The 17179-nt window shown below is 53.0% G+C and overlaps 9 protein-coding genes across 9 annotated transcripts; 4 read left to right on the top strand and 5 right to left on the bottom strand.

The window, feature by feature from the left end:
* Window positions 1-134: 134 nt before the first annotated feature.
* BDZ83DRAFT_573688 (uncharacterized protein) lies at window positions 135-959 on the bottom strand (the record flags this gene model as incomplete). The annotated part of the gene is made up of 1 exon (XM_060504640.1): window positions 135-959. The coding sequence occupies one exon, from the start codon at window positions 957-959 to the stop codon at window positions 135-137; it is 825 nt and encodes a 274-aa protein (XP_060366930.1).
* A 642-nt stretch (window positions 960-1601) lies between these two features.
* On the bottom strand, window positions 1602-3050 carry BDZ83DRAFT_573646 (uncharacterized protein; the record flags this gene model as incomplete). The annotated part of the gene is made up of 1 exon (XM_060504633.1): window positions 1602-3050. The coding sequence occupies one exon, from the start codon at window positions 3048-3050 to the stop codon at window positions 1602-1604; it is 1449 nt and encodes a 482-aa protein (XP_060366929.1).
* A 94-nt stretch (window positions 3051-3144) lies between these two features.
* On the top strand, window positions 3145-3444 carry BDZ83DRAFT_239445 (uncharacterized protein). The gene has a single exon (XM_060501863.1). It carries the CDS (start codon window positions 3239-3241, stop codon window positions 3404-3406), a length of 168 nt encoding a protein of 55 aa, XP_060366928.1. The 5' UTR covers window positions 3145-3238; the 3' UTR covers window positions 3407-3444.
* BDZ83DRAFT_239456 (uncharacterized protein) lies at window positions 3267-4348 on the bottom strand. Its single transcript, XM_060501864.1, has 2 exons — window positions 3983-4348; window positions 3267-3893 (listed from the first exon to the last, which is right to left on the bottom strand). The coding sequence occupies exons 1-2, from the start codon at window positions 4244-4246 to the stop codon at window positions 3483-3485; spliced, it is 675 nt and encodes a 224-aa protein (XP_060366927.1). The 5' UTR covers window positions 4247-4348; the 3' UTR covers window positions 3267-3482.
* BDZ83DRAFT_239485 (uncharacterized protein) lies at window positions 4243-5049 on the top strand. The gene has a single exon (XM_060501865.1). It carries the CDS (start codon window positions 4340-4342, stop codon window positions 4958-4960), a length of 621 nt encoding a protein of 206 aa, XP_060366926.1. The 5' UTR covers window positions 4243-4339; the 3' UTR covers window positions 4961-5049.
* A 2401-nt stretch (window positions 5050-7450) lies between these two features.
* On the top strand, window positions 7451-9990 carry BDZ83DRAFT_729342 (uncharacterized protein; the record flags this gene model as incomplete). The annotated part of the gene is made up of 2 exons (XM_060512818.1): window positions 7451-7477; window positions 7539-9990. The coding sequence occupies 2 exons, from the start codon at window positions 7451-7453 to the stop codon at window positions 9669-9671; spliced, it is 2160 nt and encodes a 719-aa protein (XP_060366925.1). The 3' UTR covers window positions 9672-9990.
* Window positions 9975-10840, top strand: BDZ83DRAFT_739895 (uncharacterized protein; the record flags this gene model as incomplete). Its single annotated transcript, XM_060513050.1, has 2 exons — window positions 9975-10596; window positions 10664-10840. Coding segments are annotated over 2 exons (799 nt in total), but the record flags the coding sequence as incomplete, so codon positions are not given.
* Window positions 10841-11466: 626 nt separating this feature from the next.
* On the bottom strand, window positions 11467-12767 carry BDZ83DRAFT_615057 (uncharacterized protein). Its single transcript, XM_060507878.1, has 2 exons — window positions 11911-12767; window positions 11467-11839 (listed from the first exon to the last, which is right to left on the bottom strand). The coding sequence occupies exons 1-2, from the start codon at window positions 12679-12681 to the stop codon at window positions 11576-11578; spliced, it is 1035 nt and encodes a 344-aa protein (XP_060366923.1). The 5' UTR covers window positions 12682-12767; the 3' UTR covers window positions 11467-11575.
* Window positions 12768-14932: 2165 nt separating this feature from the next.
* BDZ83DRAFT_773060 (guanine nucleotide exchange factor synembryn) lies at window positions 14933-17115 on the bottom strand (the record flags this gene model as incomplete). Its single annotated transcript, XM_060515399.1, has 4 exons — window positions 14933-15445; window positions 15496-16610; window positions 16660-16736; window positions 16926-17115. The coding sequence occupies 4 exons, from the start codon at window positions 17113-17115 to the stop codon at window positions 15337-15339; spliced, it is 1491 nt and encodes a 496-aa protein (XP_060366922.1). The 3' UTR covers window positions 14933-15336.
* Window positions 17116-17179: the final 64 nt, after the last annotated feature.

The following is a 17179-nucleotide window of genomic DNA, read 5'->3' as shown; positions in this document are numbered from 1 at the left end:
CCCGACTACCAAAAGTGATGTAGTAAGTAATGCAAAGCCACTCCATGCCAGCGAACAAGTTTAATAGCTATTGCTCGCTCTGTTATTTCCAATTCCCGACGCCGAGGACAAAAAGAATGTTGACAACTCATCCCTCACATAGGCTTCGCAGCGAGCCACCAAACACGCTGCCCCTTGCTCCTCGACGAGATCCTATTCCCCCTCTTCCACAACTCCAGCCCAAAGTCCTCGTACGGGTGAATTGACTCGTCCGTCAACCCGAAATCACGTAGTTCTGGCGCCCAGCTCTGAATCTGCCCCAATACGGCCTTCAGCAACGCAACAAACGCAAGCCCATGACCCCCGCCATCAGAGTCGCGGTGCATAATCTCAAAGTCCACATCGCACTTGTCCCTTCGACACGACAACAGCAAAAGGTAGGCGTGCACCATTTCGTGAACAGCAACCTGCACAATCTCTCTGAGTGGCAGCGGTTTGCCGGTACCGGTGATGGTGGTGATGCCGTCATCGCGGTGGCGGACCGTGCTCAGGCGGATGACGATGCTGGGGCCCCCGGGCCTACTAGTCCGCAGCGGCTGCGTCCAACCCACCCTACCCCGCGTTTGTCCGACTTCTAGAAGGACGGGGTGCGATACGTGGTTGATCTGGGGCGTCGGGAAGAGCAAGCCCAGGAAGCAGAGATCGTCGATTGCTTTCATGACGGAAAATATGGTGCTTGTCGAAGTGACTTTCGGACTCGTTTCGGTGCCCTTGTCGACTAATACGCGGGCGACGGTGTTCTTTAGTGACTTCTCGGAGGCGGACCATGGGATCGGCCCTAGCATGGATTCGGATAGAGTGATTGCGACGTCGTTGATGTTATAAGACCGTGGTTGCGGCAAGTGATCATCCTTGTGCAGTTTCCGCGAGTGATATTGGCATTGCTGTGGTAGAAACCTGGCCCGCTTCGATTCCGCCATGTCGAGGTGTAGTATAGTCGGCGGATGGGCAATCTTCCTTTCCCTCTTTTCGGTTCAAAGAAATGTTTCCCAGCAAGCTGTCATGTCGCTGTCATGTTCGTTTTGTAAACACTTACTCGCCATCTTGTCGCGACGGCGCTTGGATGCGTCTGTTTGGTACAACGGTCAACCGTCGCGGCCCAAGCACGAGTCCCCTCACCTCAGAGCGTTCACCAAGAGAGGCGCATGGTTTCAAACCGGGGGCTCGGTCAGCCAGTTTTCTCATCGTCGGCGATGTCGCAGAGTCAAAAGGGAGTTTAGCCTGCCTCATAGCGGTGGTCGAAGCCGTGCTGCCGTGGGCAGGAGTCAGCGCGACTGGGCAGGAGCGAACGACGAATGACAGTGTGACAGCTTGGTAAAGTTGCCATGCTAGGCAAGGCTTTGGGATAACAGATCTAGATGAAGAGGGTTATAGAAGGATGGATTACAATGTGTTATGATAGTCCTTCTCGCCGACCCATGATAATGCACCTGTAGGAACCCAACGTGGGTAGGAAACACCCGCCCCAAGATTGTATAGTAAAACACCGTCGCCATGCTTAATATGATTCGCCACCCAATGAGACCGTCTCGCCGTAAGATCCAGACAAAGGGAATAACGTGCTATACACATGTGGGAGACGCATTTCGGCATCCCCTAACGTATGACGGGATGGCCTGCTGTGGAGTGTTGTCGTAACTCAAGACGACAATACCCCCTCGGTCATCAGTACGGGCCCATTGCCCGTCGTATGAGTCATAAAAGTTTCGTTCGTGGGCAGATGATTGCCTGCTGGAAACGTAGTTGCCAGGGAAGAAGAGCCGGCCACGTGTCTCGCGGATCTCACCTTCCTCAAGTGGCTCCACTTCGTCGTAGTCTTCCTCAGTCGTCGTTATGGTCGTGGATGTGGGACTGCTCTCCCTGCTGACTGGAAAGTACTCGCGATGGTCATTGATGTGATACTCCCATCGTTCCTGAGATCTGTATCGGGACCTCTCGTAAGTCTGGTTGTCGTGGTATGTGTGGTGACGAGGGCTGAGGTGCTCTTGAAAGGCGGGGAAGTTGTGTCTGCAGGGCCTTCCCATACGGTGCACGTCACCTTCAGGAACATGGTCTTCGTCCTCCCGGAAATGGTCCAAATCCGCCTCCATGTTCCGTAGGTGCAAGTTGTCCGGCCCAGCCCAAAGATCAATGAGCTCCGCAATCCGTCGAAAGCCAGCGGTGTGTCCGCCACATTGACGAGCCTTGACGCCGCATTTGATAAAAAGGTAGCTGTGAATGAGCTCATGTAAGAAGGTAGAGATGAGAAGCCGTCGATTGTACTGCTTGTCCTTCAAGATTGGGTTCGATAAGACAATGAGAGTCTCGAAGCCTCCCATTTTAGAGCGCCGAAGGGCTGTAGTGCCGATGATGTGGTCCTTGTACTGGGCGCTAGATGCATGGGACCAATCCCAAGTGACGCGCTGTGACAGACTGTTGTGAAAGAAGATCTCGTTTGCGGCGGAGAAAATGCTCTCCAGCGCATCATTATCGATGGAGAACTCGGCATGCCGAGATCGTGGTCGGATGAGTGATCTCAGAATTCGTTCATGCTGAGAATCCTTGGTACGACGCCGGCCAAGTTGTAGCCGATTTTCGACAAGCCTAGCCGCGAGGTCGTCGTCGAGTAGCCTCAGATCGTCCTCGCTGGCGGCGCTGTAAATGTCTGTATCGGACGAGATGGACAAGCCAGAGGCGGTGCGCTCCATTTGCGATGAGGTGACATCGGCTTCGGCCGGCTCGGGCGTTGGCGATGTTTGTTCTCGGATCACTAAAAAGGACAGGTTCTGAACGGGAATCGATCCCCGCGGTGGACAAACAGGATCCGAGTCGGAGGTGAAATGTGATACACGGGCCCTTTTCTGAAAGGGCATGTCGTCGTGTGCGTACTCATGGTTGCCGTCGTAGATGTCGCGCTCATCAGCGTGACCAATTCTCCTTTTGCCACCCACAACATAGAGATCGGAATTGAGGGCGTGGCCCTCACCTTGAGAAAGTGGCCTTGCCTCCCCGCCGACCACCCAAAACGCCATTGAACATTCTTGAGATATTGCAAAATGGAAGGAAAGGGCGAAGTTGGTGGGAAAGGGCGAACTTCGGGAGGTCGGAGGTGTGGTGAAGTGTGGCAGGCCGGGGGGTGCTCAAGGTGAAATACGGGCGACCACTGTTGGTATGGGTGTCATGTGCGCCGGAACCGCATTAAAGAGGCCGGTGGAGAAGGATGCCCGGCGCCGGCGGCTGGAGGTTGCGTACGGCAACTAACGAGGAATGGATAGCTCGGGAGGACCATGTAAAAGAAACGAAACAAAGGTTCAGTTTCGAGGTACGACGAAGTGAGGCGAGGAACAGGCACAGCAGGACGATTTCTGAGAGCCAGTCTGTCTGCTAGACAGACAGCTGCATGGAGAGACCCAGCTCAGGGCAGGACAGCGTTGCATGGCCCGTCTAGGCCCCCCTTGGCTTGCTCATCTGCAGAATCCCAACCAGCGGGACGAGGGCGACTCGAAGCAACCGAGAGGTTTGGGTGGACGGGAGCCGGGCAGCGGACACCGTCGTACGAGCGGTGTGAGGGAGCTAAGACGGATATGCGTGTGCGGCGTTGCGCATCGCAGATTTAGTGCGAGGTCCATCGCTGCCATCCCCCGACCGGTGCAAGGAACGTGGCGTTTCCAGGCGGGTTGGCGTTGGAACTCGACGAACCTACACAGTAAGCTCTGGGTACGGATAGACTTCCCAACCTTGTCCACCGCAGCCATTGCCCGCCTCAACTGTGAGATGGTGCTTGTCAGGCAAGACATTGATAGTGCGTGCATGCATATGATAATACAGCAGGGTAAGGTTATGCTGCTGTCTCGAGTTGTGTGCAGCAATGATACCTAAACAGACGGTCAGCTCGACCGCTTCCTCTCTCTCGTCCAGTCTCACCCATGGTGTAAGGTATGAGGGTGTGGAAGTGTATGCATACGGAGTATTGGTATTGCCTTCTGTGTGCGTGTATGTATTCGTAGCCGCCAAACAATGGGAATTGCAAGTCCGCCCCAAGTCGATGGTTCGCCGACTGCACACGGGATTGGAAGAAAGATCCCAGGTCGAGGCATGCGAGGGCGGTGGGGTTCATGACAGGTAGGCGAAGCCATCGGGGGAGGAGGAGGCGAAAAAGTCGAAGACGAGGGAGCGGGTGTTCATCAAGATCTGGATTCGGCAAAGGGGCTGGAATTTTGCCGCCCATGATTGGTTCTGCAGCTTCGGTCTCAGCCGCTCATTGGTTGCCTCATCTCCGTGCATCTGTCCCTCCCACGTCGACTGTCGTCGCCTCCTTTTAATGAGGCTTTCCAACCCTCGGGTTTCAAGAAATTGCCATCCACTGAAGCAACCGCCCAGCCGCTCCTTTACTGTTTTTTGCTGTCGCTGGCTTGACAACTTGTTCATCATCCATGACGGCTCGGCGAGACCCACGGAACATCCTCCGATGCAAACCCAGTCGGAGGGCAAGGGAGACCGTGACCGGGAATCTGACTCCTGCACCTCGTCCAGTCGGGCCTGTCTACTGCATCCAGACAACACTCCTTGGCTGCGCCGCGCTGCGCTGCGCTGCGGTGCTATGCTATGCGATGTGTTTGCGATGCACCAAGGATTCCGACAAAATGTTGTTGATGCATCGAGCAACAAAACAGCGACCATCCAGGAAACGAGGGTCCAGTTGATTGACAGCGGCATTTGCTGGTGCATACGTGACACTCGGGGACGAAACAATGCTTTTCGCCCTGTCTTCGTCAGGGATGTGTCCCGGTTATTGAATTCGGTGCCGATCTTTGCTATCTCAGCCGGTATTTTTCAGGATCTTGCTTGTTCGCCTCTCCATGTCCTCCAAGCAAAAGTCCAAGTCCAACCGAAGGACGATGTAATCTCGCAATGCTGGCTTATGAGGCCCCCGACAAATTGACTGCTTGCGCCTGTCAATCTTGATTTTTCGGTCTTTTAGGCTCGGACGAGACGAGCACAGACTGCGGGCAGGTCGAACTCTATCTGCTTGACTCTTCTCTACGGCTTCGACGAGACTCCATGGAACCTATATCCCAACTCCCCCTCTTGGTAGAAGTGGAGAAATTGGAGGTCTTCGTCACTTTGGGGGATGATGCTGTGATGCCGTCCCAAGATCATTAATAATTCGATGAGGGGGTGCGTTTCGTCTGCCGTCGATCGGTTGCGCGCTAGCAGCTGGATTCCCACGATCAGCAGAAATCGCAATGCACAGTGCTCCGCCAAGTTGAAGCTGATGGGATGCAAGCTTCGATTGGAGATCGTGAGTTGGACCTGGAAACCCCAAAATGGTGGATGATGGACGGAGGGATACCAAGGTCTCGGGTGATGCGTTGCCGATGCACTAGATGGTCCCTGAAGGCTGACAGACCCTGAGAATGTTGAGGCGCTCAGCTCGTCGCAGATATCCTAGAATGCCTTTATCGACGCCAAGGTGTATGAGCTGGTAGTAGTGAAATCGGCCCATACATGCCGACACACGGATGATAGCAGAAGGAATCAAAGCAATGGCCATCTGGAGTCTGGCTTGCCTTGTCAGAAGGAGAGAGTCCGACAGGGTCCATTGACAGGGGTTTATCATGGGGTGCCTGGCCCACACTGTCTTATCGCTTATCATTATCACCTATCGCCGATATCAGAGCTAACGTTCTTGGGTCTAGACCATCCAAAATAAGTGGATCTGCGAACGGCTCGGTCGTGCCTGCTTCATCTAACGACATCTCGTTCCTTCCTTAGAATCCAAGTGACCGCGATAGGTCCTTCGCGTTGCCCGCGCAACAAGTGTTCACATAATCGCCATCAAACCTCCCATATATCCTTTTTCATTCCTCTATCTGGATTTTTATTGAACTCAGTGGTTTCTTCCTATTCACGGTAGTCAGGGAAATACCCGGATAGCACCGCACGTTACGACCGGCCTGGGCTCATTTCTTTCTTGTAATTTTGGTCTTCTTCATGTAGATACTTGAGAGCAACTTGGCATCTATAAGGTAGTGCAGGCATTTCATGCCTACCGTTGACATTCTCAAGCTAGAACGCATATGACATTCCTATTCAATGCGTCGATTTTCTTTCCTCGATACCGTTTACGTAGCGGTGATTCATTAATTGGACAGAAAATACACTCGAAACCAGTTATTATCCACGTCCGTGATGCGAAATTAATATCATCGTGACCTTTGATTTCTCAGACTTCTCGTCGTCACTATAATACCATTCCTGGTTGAAATGGCAAGTACCAAAGAGATCCGAGTAGAAGGAGTACTAGGCGTCGAGACCAACTTTGATGAGGCCATAGGATGTGCTGTGCTAAATAGATGTAAATCTCAAATATCTTACTACTAATGCCAATTTATAAGAACCCAAAGCCTCATACCGAGGATTGAGGGGAGGAAAAAAGACAAAGCATCCTCGTTGCTTGATTGCCTCGAAGGGCAGCTTCCAGCTGCTTGAGGGATGTATCGGGACCCACACCCTTTCTACACCTTGGGTCTTGTTGACATCTCGAGGTTGGCATCACGTCTGGCCGGCTGAACGTAAAAAAGTTTTTTTTAGAAAATTTCTGCACCGCGTCGGAAGGTCCTTTCTCTTTTCCAATCTCCCAGGAAGTCACATTGCTGGATTTCTCTTCCACAGAACGGCAGGTATTTCGCCAGCTTGCCTCAAATCCTCCCCCCTTTCCCGTCCTCCTCTAACCCTTCTCATCGCACAATACCCATCTCACACACATAACCTTCTCGCATTCATCACTCTTCATTCTTGATGCCAAGCACTTTTTGCCGATGGGCTAGCGTTTTGTCTGCTTCTTGCAAACTTTCTTACCCGTTTTCCCCCAGAGACGCGCCTTTCCCGAATTCTTTCAGGGACACTCATAACTATCGGCACCTTCACCTTGCTTATCCAACTTACTGAGCTTTCCGAGCCTTCACTTGAGGAGCTCCAAAACTTCGGCATAAGCAGCTTTCTCTTCACATCAAAGGTCTCGAGGCGTGAGACAGTCAAGCAATCTACGGACTCACCAGAGCAGTTCTACATTGGGAGCGTCATTGACAAAATTCATCCTGAAAGTCAAGTTTGTACCGCCAGTTCTGCGTACTCACATTGCTTCACCTTGACGTTTGGAGGAAGTTGATATTCCGTCACTTGTTCAACGGCTGCTTTTTTGAGCGCTTTCCTTGTCCCTCTCAAGACTCGAGTTTTCTGCAACATCACATACAACAACAGAGGTTGCTCGCGAATCGAATACTCTTCAACGGCAGCGGTAACTTTCCCACCTCATCAGCGACCTCCTTTGTATGGACAATCCTACTGTTTCATCCCACTTCTTTCATCCTTGCTCCGAGACAATCAATCTCTTTCGGCAAAAAGCAGACCAACCTCATCGTCGTAAAAGATGTCAGACAATCAAGGGATCAAAGAGGTGAGATACCTTTGTCGCTCTTGAACATTAACATTGAGTGTATCATACTGACATTGTCTAGCGACCTTCCAAGCGATCTCTTACCCCAAACAAGGCCCTCTATGCTTCGTTCAATGAAGCTCATCGACACATTGCTCCTCCGACTCCCAGGATCCCCATAGAGTTCGATGGACAGCTAGGCGATGGAGGACAGCTCACAGAGCAGCAAGTCGAAGACATTTTAAGTGCCTCCAACGAATCCTCTGGCCAGTCTCAGGACTCCAAGGTTCAGAAGGAGCCGAAAAGGCTAGAGCTATTTGCCGAACCGGATGCATCTGGCCACCAGAGCAAGGTCGATAAGCAGGCTTCGCCTCCTATTGTCGAGTCTCAAACTCAGACGACAGAACACGGCCCTCAAAGGTCTTCCTCTCCATACCTATCGGACGATGAGAACGCCTTCATCGATTGTTCGATTTTGTCCATCCATGAGTTCAAGGAGCAGCATGACCGACAGGATTCCATCGACGATCCTTTCGACAGCCAACATGCCGCCACTGAGTACCCAGATGCCTCCTCATTCTACCCAGAAGATGGTGATGACTACAGTCTAGCCTCCATTGACGACGGTCCAATGAACAAGATCAAGGTCGAGCCAAGGTCCTCGCCTGTTTTGGCCTCTTCACCTATTCTTTCACCCCCAGTTGCAGCAAGCCCCTCATGGCACACCGAGGAAGGAGACCAATCTTCCCACATTGACGACATCGTCAAGAAAGAGACTCCTTCTGGTTATTTCAACACAACTCACCTTTCTGGCTTGAACGGAACCCAGTATCCAATATTTATTGATCACGAAGCCTTACAGCCTGGCAACGAGAGCAACCACTTGCCTATCTTCATCGATCGTGGTGTTCTTCCCCCTCCCTCGATCCCTACTGATCAGCCTGTCCCTACAATCGAGCAAACATCTCAGTCTGAGTCCGACTATGATGGAGACGCCTCTGGGTATTCCGAAGATGAGGTCACCAACCAGGACAAAGGAAAGGCTCCAGTCAAGTTGTTGAACCCCTTCCATGCTTTCTCCAACGCATCGTCTCATGCTTCGGATCACAATGTTGAGCAGTCTGAGCCTGGCAAAGAGAAGGTCTTTCTACGCCCTCATGCTGAGAAGGAAGTTTCTCGTGCGCTTCACCACGTTACTGGACTGAGTCAGCCGTCTAGTGGTCTCATCAGCCGTGTTCGTCATTCACACCTTCAGAATTCACGGCTGTCACCTTATCACAGCAGCTCTGATCAGCAAAAGAACGACTTCTACCATGCCCCAGCTATTCAGCCCGATTGGCAAATCACCCAATCCGGTATCAAGGTCCCTGTTCCTGTTCCAGCATCGCTCACCGGAGATGAGTTTGGCATACAAGCAACAGAGCCATACGACGCCATCGATCACACTCGCATGGCCACAGTCGCCTCAGAAGATGCAGAAGAGCGGACTGGCTTGGAGGGGGATGAAGACTGGCGAACTGTCACCGATGACCGCGAGTTTCCTATAGGCTTTGTGGGCAGAGTCATGACTGGTAGCAGCATTGCCAACGTCTCAGATGCACTTCTGGTTCAACATCAACAACAGCATCCTGTCGCTCAACACACTGCTTCCCATAAAGGTCGTGAGCCCTCTACCACCCGAGCGAGAGCATGGTGGGAGAAGTCAACCCCTCTGCCGTCGATCCCCTCTCGTTCTGCCTCGCCTTCCTACCCATCACCTCCTGCGCGCGCACTGCAGAATAGACAGCGAAGACAAGACGGCTGGGAAGAGATCGAGCTTGACCCCATGCCAGCTCCCTATCCAGACTTCTCTTGGGATCGTGTTCGGAACGATCGAGCACAGTGCAATAAAGAGACAGCCCAGCCCAGTCGCAACGAGTATGCCAACTTACCGTTCCCCCTGGTCCCCCGTGAGGACGCAGCCAAGCTTCAAGCTTTCCGTCGCGCGAGCGGCCTCGAGGACCATACTCTTTCAGGACATATCATCTCCCCTGGTCTGCCTTCTCCCTCAAACAGTGGTAGCCATGTCTATCCTCGCCCTGCCTTGAGAAAGAACTCTGCAAGATCATTCTTCTCCCGCACCGAGAACCCAGGCGTCGATCGCCGTACTATCTTCATTGGTAAGTCCCCTGTCTCCGCGTTTCTATGCTCTACGGATCTCTCATCATCTATATGAAGCCCTCCCCTCTCCCCTCCCTCTGCTGCTCTCTTCCTCTTCTTCTTCCTACAAAAGACAATCTCCAAACCTAGGGTTGGTCACCCTATTTATAAACAACCAAAAAACCAGAAAAAAAACCTCGGCTTCAAACCTCTCCCACCTCCTTCCAAGACCCCTCTCGAACCCTTGTTTTCGAAATTTTGCTCGAAGATAAGAATCACGAAGTTTCTTCGGGGGAGAGCAAACCCCCTTGCTCGAAGCAAGTCCTTTGCTTTCACTTTGGGCTCGCAGAATTTGCTGGCTAACCTCGATTGCTTCCAGACCGCCAACAGCACCCATTTGGGCGGCCGACCCGCGAGTACTTCCCAGCCCAGTACTCGTCGGTGTCGCGCCCCCAAACCACCACCGACCAGGCGAGGGCGAGGGAAAGGGTCTCCACCCCCAGCAAGATGGCAAACATCAGCCATCAAGCTGCGGTGGAGGCCCTCGCCATCGACCAGTCTGCGGGCCGCCGGGCGTCTCCCCACCTCTACTCCTCCGAGGTGATGGAGAGGTACCGTGCCCTCCAGGCCGTCCGTCAACTCGGCGGTCGGGGCACGGATACCGAGCTCGCGGACATGGCGGCGACCGTCCGGGACCAGACCCCTCTCTCGCGGGGCGCGGTCCGCCGCCAGGCGGTCTTCTACTACGCGGTGATGGGGGCGACCCTGTTGCTGCCGTTCGTGGGGGCCGTCACCCTCGTCCTGTCGTGGGATCGGGTGTTGGGGGGCCTCACCGGCGGAGAGTGCACCGGCCTCTCCTTCCACCAAAGACGCAACCTGCGCATCATGCTGCTTGTCGGCATGGCGTTGTGGGTTGCGGCTTTCGTGGGGGGATTGGTCGCATTCCTCTCTCTGCGCGGTTGAGCGCCAAAGTGTTTCCGGTTTTTGGTGTTTTTGTACAAGTATGTGAGTTCCCTCCTTTCTCAGCACTCGATCTCATCTTGGACAGATTTCTAACTTGGATAATAGATTACGAAACTACGAGGAGGAGGGGGTCCCTGCCTACGGGTATACCTTTTTACGCCAACGTTCTTGCGGTTTTGTTTCTTTGGGGCGCGCGCGAGAAAGAAGAGATTGAGGGGGCGCGGTGGCGGTGGTGATGGTGATGGTGGGCGGCGGCGGCCGAGGGGAAGAAGAAAACCCCTGACTACAGGGGGGGGGGGAGGGCGACAACTTCAATGCCATACGAACTCGTACCTCACCAGAGGCCTCATAATACATACTCCGCCGATCCCGTATTTCATTTGACACTCTTCATGATGCATCTGCCCGTGAACAGCCGCATGGAGGTGTCTAAACCTAGGGAGTTCGGATTCGTTAACAAGTCATGTCAACAGCTGCGGCGCAACGAGCGATGAGATGCAACCTCTGGATATCACACCGATAAATCTTCAGCGGGCCTGTGGGCTAGAATATGCAAAGCTGCGCTCTGGCATACCGTACACAACCTGCAAGGGCAACAGGCACTTGTTCGATGGGAAGGCCGAAGCTCCGGTTCCTTGCTTGAGTGGGAACACGAGCTCTGACGCAGCTCTCTCTTTCTCTCTCTCATATATCGGAGATACTGAGAGTCCCCGGCCTGCTGGGGTTGGTAATACTGAGGGCTGGCTGCACCAAGTCGAACAAGATTGACTGTACCTTGCTCAGTCTAGCCGATTTAGCAGGGCTGTGGCAACCTCACATGTCGAAGGCATGCAAATGGTACAGGGCCCTCGGGAATCCGAGGGTACGAATGTCAATGAAGAGGCTGGTCACGAAGAGTACGCAAGTGTAACAAGTTCTAAAATGTGCTCACTGTATTATAGAAGCAACAACATGGTATCTAAACGCTCTAGCCGCCTTCAAAAGGGAAAGTCTACCCCTTTCGAGAGAACTACGCACTCAACCGCGGCGGCGGGTGCTGGGACCCTTCTTGGCGGGCGTCGAAGTAGCCGATGAGGAACCAGTGGAAGGGGCAGCAGGAATGGGAACTTTCTGCTTGCCCTTGGCCTTCTTGGAGGGAGCGTTCCAGTAGTACGCCATCTGGGACGCGAGGACGGCGTTGAGGAGGAAGCCGGCGATGAAGTTATACAGGATGAGCTTGTCGTCGACCTCCTGGAGGGTGGTGAAGATGCGCGAGAGGGAGCCGGCGAGGTAGTTGAAGACCTGTTAATCACACATGTTTAGCATCCGAATCCTTGGAGACTTCCTATACGGGCAAGAAGCAGTCGACTTACAGCGAATGCGCTGAGCTGCCCGGTGCCGCCCTCGGACCAAATCGCCAAAATCTGGGGAACCTTGCTAGCGACGCTCAACACGCCCGCGCCAGCCTGCAGGTATCCCAACGTCTGCATATCGACCAAGCTCCCAGCAAACAGTGTTCCCAGCGCAACAGCCAACGCCGTCACAAACACGGCAGCCAGGCTCGCGCGGCCAGTATAGTTGAGCACCAAGACGGTGATGATGACATTCTGGCCCATGATGAGCGCCGTCTCGCCGTAGGTGCTGAAGGGGAACTGGTTGCGGTAGTTGTAGGCCAACGAGACGAGGTAGGAGGCCGTCTCGAGGAGGTACGACAGCACGGAGATGCCCTCGCCCGACTGCGACGAGGTGAGCTTGCGGATCTGCGGCAGCTTGACGATGCTCGAGACGCCGACGATGCCGAGGCCGATGCCCTTGGACAGGCCGAGCTTGATGCAGTCTACATCCTCAACGTTGATGTCCAGCAGGAGGGACTTGTAGCAGTGTTCGCCGATGATGGAGACGCCGAGGTCGCGGATCGGGGCCGGGAGGTTGTGGGTGACAGGCTGGAGGGCGGAGCGGACGGCGTCCATGGTTGTGGCTATGGTGTCTGGCGACGAGGAACACTGGACAAGCTTGTAATTGTATTGGCTCAATCTATACCTCGACTGCCTTGGGATATCGTGTCGCCAGGCTGTATGCAAGAAGTTGCGACAGATCCAATGGGAAGGGCAGAGCAGTGAAGTGAAGAAAAAAAAAGTCAGCATATGTTGAGGGCCACCCGGCGGACACGTTGAAGGAAGGGTTGAGGTCACTGTGAACCCTGAGATGGAGGTAAGGGGGTAGTGAATTAAACCAGTCGGGGAATATCAAGTGGAGAGCTAAGCTGCAGGAGCTGACCAATCTCAGGCCTGTGAAATCCTAGCTACATCACCCCACGTCATCCCTGCGCAGCACTCTCCGTCCGTCAAAATCCCATTGAATCGCGATTGAACAGTTCCCCATTCGCCATATGAACTAACTTGGGATATAGTCGTCGACTTTTCGTTGGAAATCCCTCTTCACACCTTGTCGAAAGCTTCCTCTAAGCCAATGTCGTATCCACTGAACTCCTAGAAACCATGAAACCCAAATGAACCGGAAATACCGATAAGTATCAGTGACGCCAGCAAGAACCCGCCTATCTCGATGGCGACAGAAAGCCGTTCACTTCTTTCCCTTCTCATTCTTCTGGGAAGTATTGAAACTCTTGATGAGACCAGCGCACTTGCTTAGGTTTCCCTTTGGCTCCCATGTATTCTGGTTCGAGCCGTATCCCTTCCACTTCACCATGTACATCTGCACCTTGGTCTCGGGGTCAACGCGTGCGCCAACAATCTTCTCAACGACGTAGAATTCCTCAGAATAAGTAGGAGAAGTCGAGGTGCCTTTCACAGGGCTCTTCTTGGTAGCCTTCCTGGGGCGAGCGACGCCTCGGCCATATGTCGTCACAGCCTATCATGGTGTCAGTCTCAATGCGGTCTTGAAGTTAGGCATGAAGGTACTGCTACCTTTTTCTCAGTAACCGCCTTCTCTACGGTATAAGCACGAGTAGATCGACGAAGAGTAGTGGCTAACGTACCAGAGAGATTAGAACGGGTAAAAGTAGGTGAAGACGACCAGAACGCAAGTGAATCCACTCTTAGACTTACCTTTAGTGACTGGTCCAGCGGGAATCGGTTTACCAGTCAGTTTCTTAGACTTGGTCGAGACAGCTTTGGTAGTCTTTCTGGGACGACCGCGCTTCTTGGGAGCTTGCACCGGCGGAGGGGAAGCATCGTCTCTCTCAGTATCACTAGGACCGTGATCGTCGGGACCGTCTCCCTCATCAGAGTCGGAAGCATCCAGAGGAAGTCCTTTCTTCGCAGCAGGCGCGACTCTGTTCTCGATCGAGGCTCGCGCACTCTGAGCAGACCCAGCCAGAGGCTCTTGGCCTTCAAGCAGCTTACGTCTCTTGCTAGCTTTGCTGGTGGCGGGTTGACTACACTGGCGCTTTCTGCTGGCCGACTTCTCGGGGGCATCAGCAGGCTCGACCAAATCAGATTCGATCTTCGGGATCAGGTCATCTTCGTCCTCATTCTCGTCGCCGTTCGCTTTGCTGTATAGACCTTGGCATTAGAGAGGAAAATAACAGAGGCGCCGAAAACTCACGCTGCAGCCGAGGAGGCGGCAAGCTCGTTCTGGGTCATTGCAACCTCTCGGCCCTTGAAGACCAGTGGCACCGACATCGTAAATGGGGATGATCGTGACGAGATTCTTGAGTAGGATACCTTGTCTAGAAAGAAAGTGGAATATGGCGAAGCTGTTAGGAAGGGTCAGATTGAGAAACCCGTGCACCTTCGTCTATCCTGAGTCAGATAGCTTGGGTAAGGTAGTGATGGAAGGAGGAAAAAGCTCCAATCCAGTCTACTAAAGTTGGAAGTAGGGCGAGGTTGCCGAGTCGGAAAATCATTACCCAAGGAAAGAGCCTCAACGACCTGACTGAGCCGAGGAAGGTCCGAAGGGGGGACAATTCAGAAAAGGAAGGCAATTGCTTGGGAAAAAGATCCTCTCGGGCGAGTTTGATGGAAGGTGGACGTATACCCACGTCCCTTCCTTCCGCTCACACCGGGTCCGGGGTTCCAAGCTAATGTAAAGTAAGTCCGTCCAGCGAGCTGACCAGTTGAGCCACCTGGTAAGTGCTTGAATTGGAATATAAATCAGTAAACTGGATAATTCAAGCCAAAAGATGCCTAAGTAGCCACGGCGGACGGGCATATCGGTGGTACCCCAGCCTCGAGACAATTCCACTCGTACCCACAATTGATATTTACCTCAGTACTGTGCTTCAAAGGACCAAGATGCCAATAATGTACCGGAACCGTCCAGTCTTGATTAGGTGTTTATTACTAGAAGGTACCTTGCCTGCGGGAGCGAGATGCAAGGGCGAACAAGAAGTCTGGGATGGGAATAAAGAAAACATCTTGAGGGATCTTTGTGGAAATATACTTAGCGCGAGCGATTGTTCACTACTCACTATCGTCTTATAAATAGGCAAAAGCAATTGAGATGTGCTCACCTCTCTCAACCCAGGTCTGGAAAAGCGGGATCAAGTACAGCTCGCGGATTTGCTTCTGAGTTTCTACCAGGGGTGACCTTAAATTGACATGGCCAGGCCTGCTGGGACGGAGAACGGTCTGGAAAAGCCTCAGGCAGGGCTGGATGGGAACCACGTCAGAAGGTAGAAATGTAGCCAGCCGGACCTTCACTCATATCAATCCATCGCTGAATCAAGACCACCAAAAGTTGTGTCAAGCTAAGGTACCTTCAATGACTACGCCAATGCCTGATGCACGTATGCTATTCTTTGACAGGTTCAACCCGTTCCTAGGCTATGCTTCTTCTTAATCGTCGAGCTCCTCCACTCGCTTATCACCAAAGTCATGAAGTTGCCCTGACCTCGCCGCCTGCTCCACAGGGTTCTGGATATCAACGACACCTGTCTTCTTGAGCCTAATGATCTGTTAGCATGTGTCCGAGTCGTGGGGCAAATGCCATCTTGCCTTTCAAACAGGACGTATAATCTCTCTGCCTCTCTCTCCTTTTCTTCTTCTGTCATCTCCGGAAGTTCAACGTGTTTTTCCTTGTCTATGAACTGTCCCGTAATGGGGTTGACGGGCCGCTGCTGCTCGCCCGTACTGAACGCTTCGGCAGCACTGGCAGGGATGGGAATGTTGTTCTGGAACAGGAAGCCTGATGCAAAGCCGTAGCCGACGTTCTCAACAAACTTTGAAGCATCCTTGTCTGACATGTCGAAGAGAAGATGGGAGATGGCCTCCCGAAGATGAGGAGTCAGGGGATTGGTGGAGTTGCGCAACAAGCGCGACGTCAATGAGGTACCGCGGCCAAGAACCTCCTTTCTGTCCTGCTCAGTAGGAAGAAGCTTCTTCCTAATAGACGTCTTGGCACCGTCAGGAGCAACATCGTGCACACGCCGCAAGACACCTATCAGCGGCGTTACCAGCTGCTCCAGTTCATTATCGGGATATGCCTTCAGAGCCGCGTCCAGTATCTCAATAAAACGATCCGCTACCTTTGCGGGTTCAGTCTTGGGATAAAGAGCCCCCTGGACATCTTTGTCCTCCAACTTGAGATCGAGCAAAGCGTTGACAAGGGTATTGAATGGTGGGTCGAGCGGTTTGTTTTCAGGAATGTCATGCTTCCAAAGCAGTGCAATGATGTGTGGAATGGCGCCTGTGAATGCTCCCACTTCTGAGGGGCAGAAATGCGAGACGTTAAAAAGTAGCTTCAAAGTCTCGTTGAGCGCCATGTCTTCCATAGGATCGGCTGACACATGGGTCTGGGAACTTCCCAAGCGCTTTTGGTGCTTGGAAAGATTCTCGATCACGATATCGGCCAATCTGTGTTTCTGAATTAGAGCAAGAAGATCGATCTTGGTTCCGTAGGTGGTGAGGAACAAGACTCTGGAGACAAGGAATTCATCGTCAAAGCTGTCATTCTTCAGTCTCCTGCAAGCTTGGTCCTCGTAGCCAAGGTCAACAAATGTTTGGCGAGCCTTAGGATCCAATAGCATCGTGTTGGCCAAAACCTTTAGAGCTGCCCTTGCCGTAGAGTTGGACGGGCTTACGAAGGCATGTCTTGTGAGCATCTCGATACCCTGTAGTGTGTTAGTATCAACAGCACTCGTAGGAGGCAGATGGGATGACCTCTGGTGTAAAGATAGGATCAGCGTTGGTAGGGTCCCGCCCATAGATCTTCAGCTCTTCAAGAGCAGCATCACGCTCTAAGATGCAATGTCAGCTGGATGACTGAGGGAAGCATTGCATCGTGGATCAAACTTACGATGAGGGAGCAGGTTGGGCTTTTTCAGGTCGTCTTCCAACTTCTTCATAAGAGCAGTGACTGCCTCAAGTTTTGCTGAAGAATCGTCAGTGACACAACTTTATGGGCCTGGTCTGGTCGGGCAACCTACCAGGGCCGGCCAGGTTGGCCTGCATGGCGAGGGGCTGTGACATGGTACGGCGAGCGGAGCTGTGCTTGTAGTCGGGATCGGCAACGGAGCGGAGCTTGGGCGAGCCCGGCCGAGCAAAGCTAGGGGCACTTGATTTGCGGCAGACCCTACGTTCCTTGACGCTCAGCATTCTCTTCAACTTGGATGCCATGATGGGCAGCACATTTCAGAGAGGAATGTGAGATGCAAAGACAAGATTGGATTACCTTTTGGGA

The sequence above is a fragment of the Colletotrichum acutatum genome (assembly GCF_030867785.1).
Source record: "Colletotrichum acutatum strain CBS 112980 chromosome Unknown BDZ83scaffold_29, whole genome shotgun sequence".
NCBI lineage: Eukaryota > Fungi > Ascomycota > Sordariomycetes > Glomerellales > Glomerellaceae > Colletotrichum > Colletotrichum acutatum.
This window is presented reverse-complemented; position numbering and strand designations above follow the sequence as displayed.

Bases quoted from the DNA above. Each gene is read 5' to 3' on its own strand.
- BDZ83DRAFT_239445 (XM_060501863.1), top strand. From the start codon at position 3,239: ATGCCCGGCGCCGGCGGCTGGAGGTTGCGTACGGCAACTAACGAGGAA.
- BDZ83DRAFT_239485 (XM_060501865.1), top strand. From the start codon at position 4,340: ATGAGGCTTTCCAACCCTCGGGTTTCAAGAAATTGCCATCCACTGAAG.
- BDZ83DRAFT_615057 (XM_060507878.1), bottom strand. From the start codon at position 12,681: ATGCTGACTTTTTTTTTCTTCACTTCACTGCTCTGCCCTTCCCATTGG. The intron at 11,840-11,910 runs GTAAGTCGACTG...TGTGATTAACAG, and splicing joins GGCAGCTCAGCGCATTCGCT to GTCTTCAACTACCTCGCCGG.
- BDZ83DRAFT_239456 (XM_060501864.1), bottom strand. From the start codon at position 4,246: ATGGGCGGCAAAATTCCAGCCCCTTTGCCGAATCCAGATCTTGATGAA. The intron at 3,894-3,982 runs GTATGCATACAC...CCGTCTGTTTAG, and splicing joins GAAGGCAATACCAATACTCC to GTATCATTGCTGCACACAAC.